Source organism: Austrofundulus limnaeus, unplaced genomic scaffold (assembly GCF_001266775.1).
Source record: "Austrofundulus limnaeus strain Quisiro unplaced genomic scaffold, Austrofundulus_limnaeus-1.0 Scaffold5395, whole genome shotgun sequence".
Taxonomy (NCBI): domain Eukaryota; kingdom Metazoa; phylum Chordata; class Actinopteri; order Cyprinodontiformes; family Rivulidae; genus Austrofundulus; species Austrofundulus limnaeus.
In genome coordinates this window covers 1,697-2,296 of record NW_013957797.1, presented here as the reverse complement: position 1 = coordinate 2,296, position 600 = coordinate 1,697, and the positions used below count along the sequence as shown (strand labels likewise).

The following is a 600-nucleotide window of genomic DNA, read 5'->3' as shown; positions in this document are numbered from 1 at the left end:
AAGAAGAAGAAGAAGAAGAAGAAGAAGAAGAAGAAGAAGAAAGTCTTCATTTTGCGCGCCTACGTTACAACGACCAGATCTGCGGTGTATAAGGAAACAGAAGTCACTCAATAGATATGAGGTATGCTTAATTTTAGATTTTTGTTTAAGAACAAAACATTAGCATGTCGTTGTAGGTAAAGTTAATGCTAGCTTGCTGTAAGTTTTTGCTAAAGTTATGAAATTTTAAAAATAAAGCAAGCAAAAAAATTTTTCTTTTAAATTTAATCTACCAAATTATAAACTAGTCAAAGTAACCTGTTGCATGTTTTATTAAAAGCAACTTGGCTGAGTGCATGTGTTCTTTGCTTTGCCAACTTTAGCCAGATGGAGACTCGTTTCAGTAAAAGGACACGTGATGGTGGGATAAATGAAGCTGGTGAAGACATGCTACAGGTTGTTGAGGAGGCTAATGAGGACCAGCCACGAGATACAGAAGAGGTCACAGTTCGACCAAAGTCAAAGAAGCAGATGAAGCATTCCCCAAGGAAATTATGTGAATAATTTTTGTGTTACTCTTTTTTTCTAGAAGGGATTGAAATTAACCACTGCCACTAGCCC

At 36.3% G+C, this 600-nt stretch overlaps 1 protein-coding gene across 1 annotated transcript; it reads left to right on the top strand.

Moving 5' to 3' along the window:
- On the top strand, nt 1-535 carry LOC106512277 (coiled-coil domain-containing protein 106; the record flags this gene model as incomplete). The annotated part of the gene is given in 2 exon segments (XM_014000937.1): nt 1-121; nt 363-535. Coding segments are annotated over 2 exon segments (178 nt in total), but the record flags the coding sequence as incomplete, so codon positions are not given.
- Nucleotides 536-600: the final 65 nt, after the last annotated feature.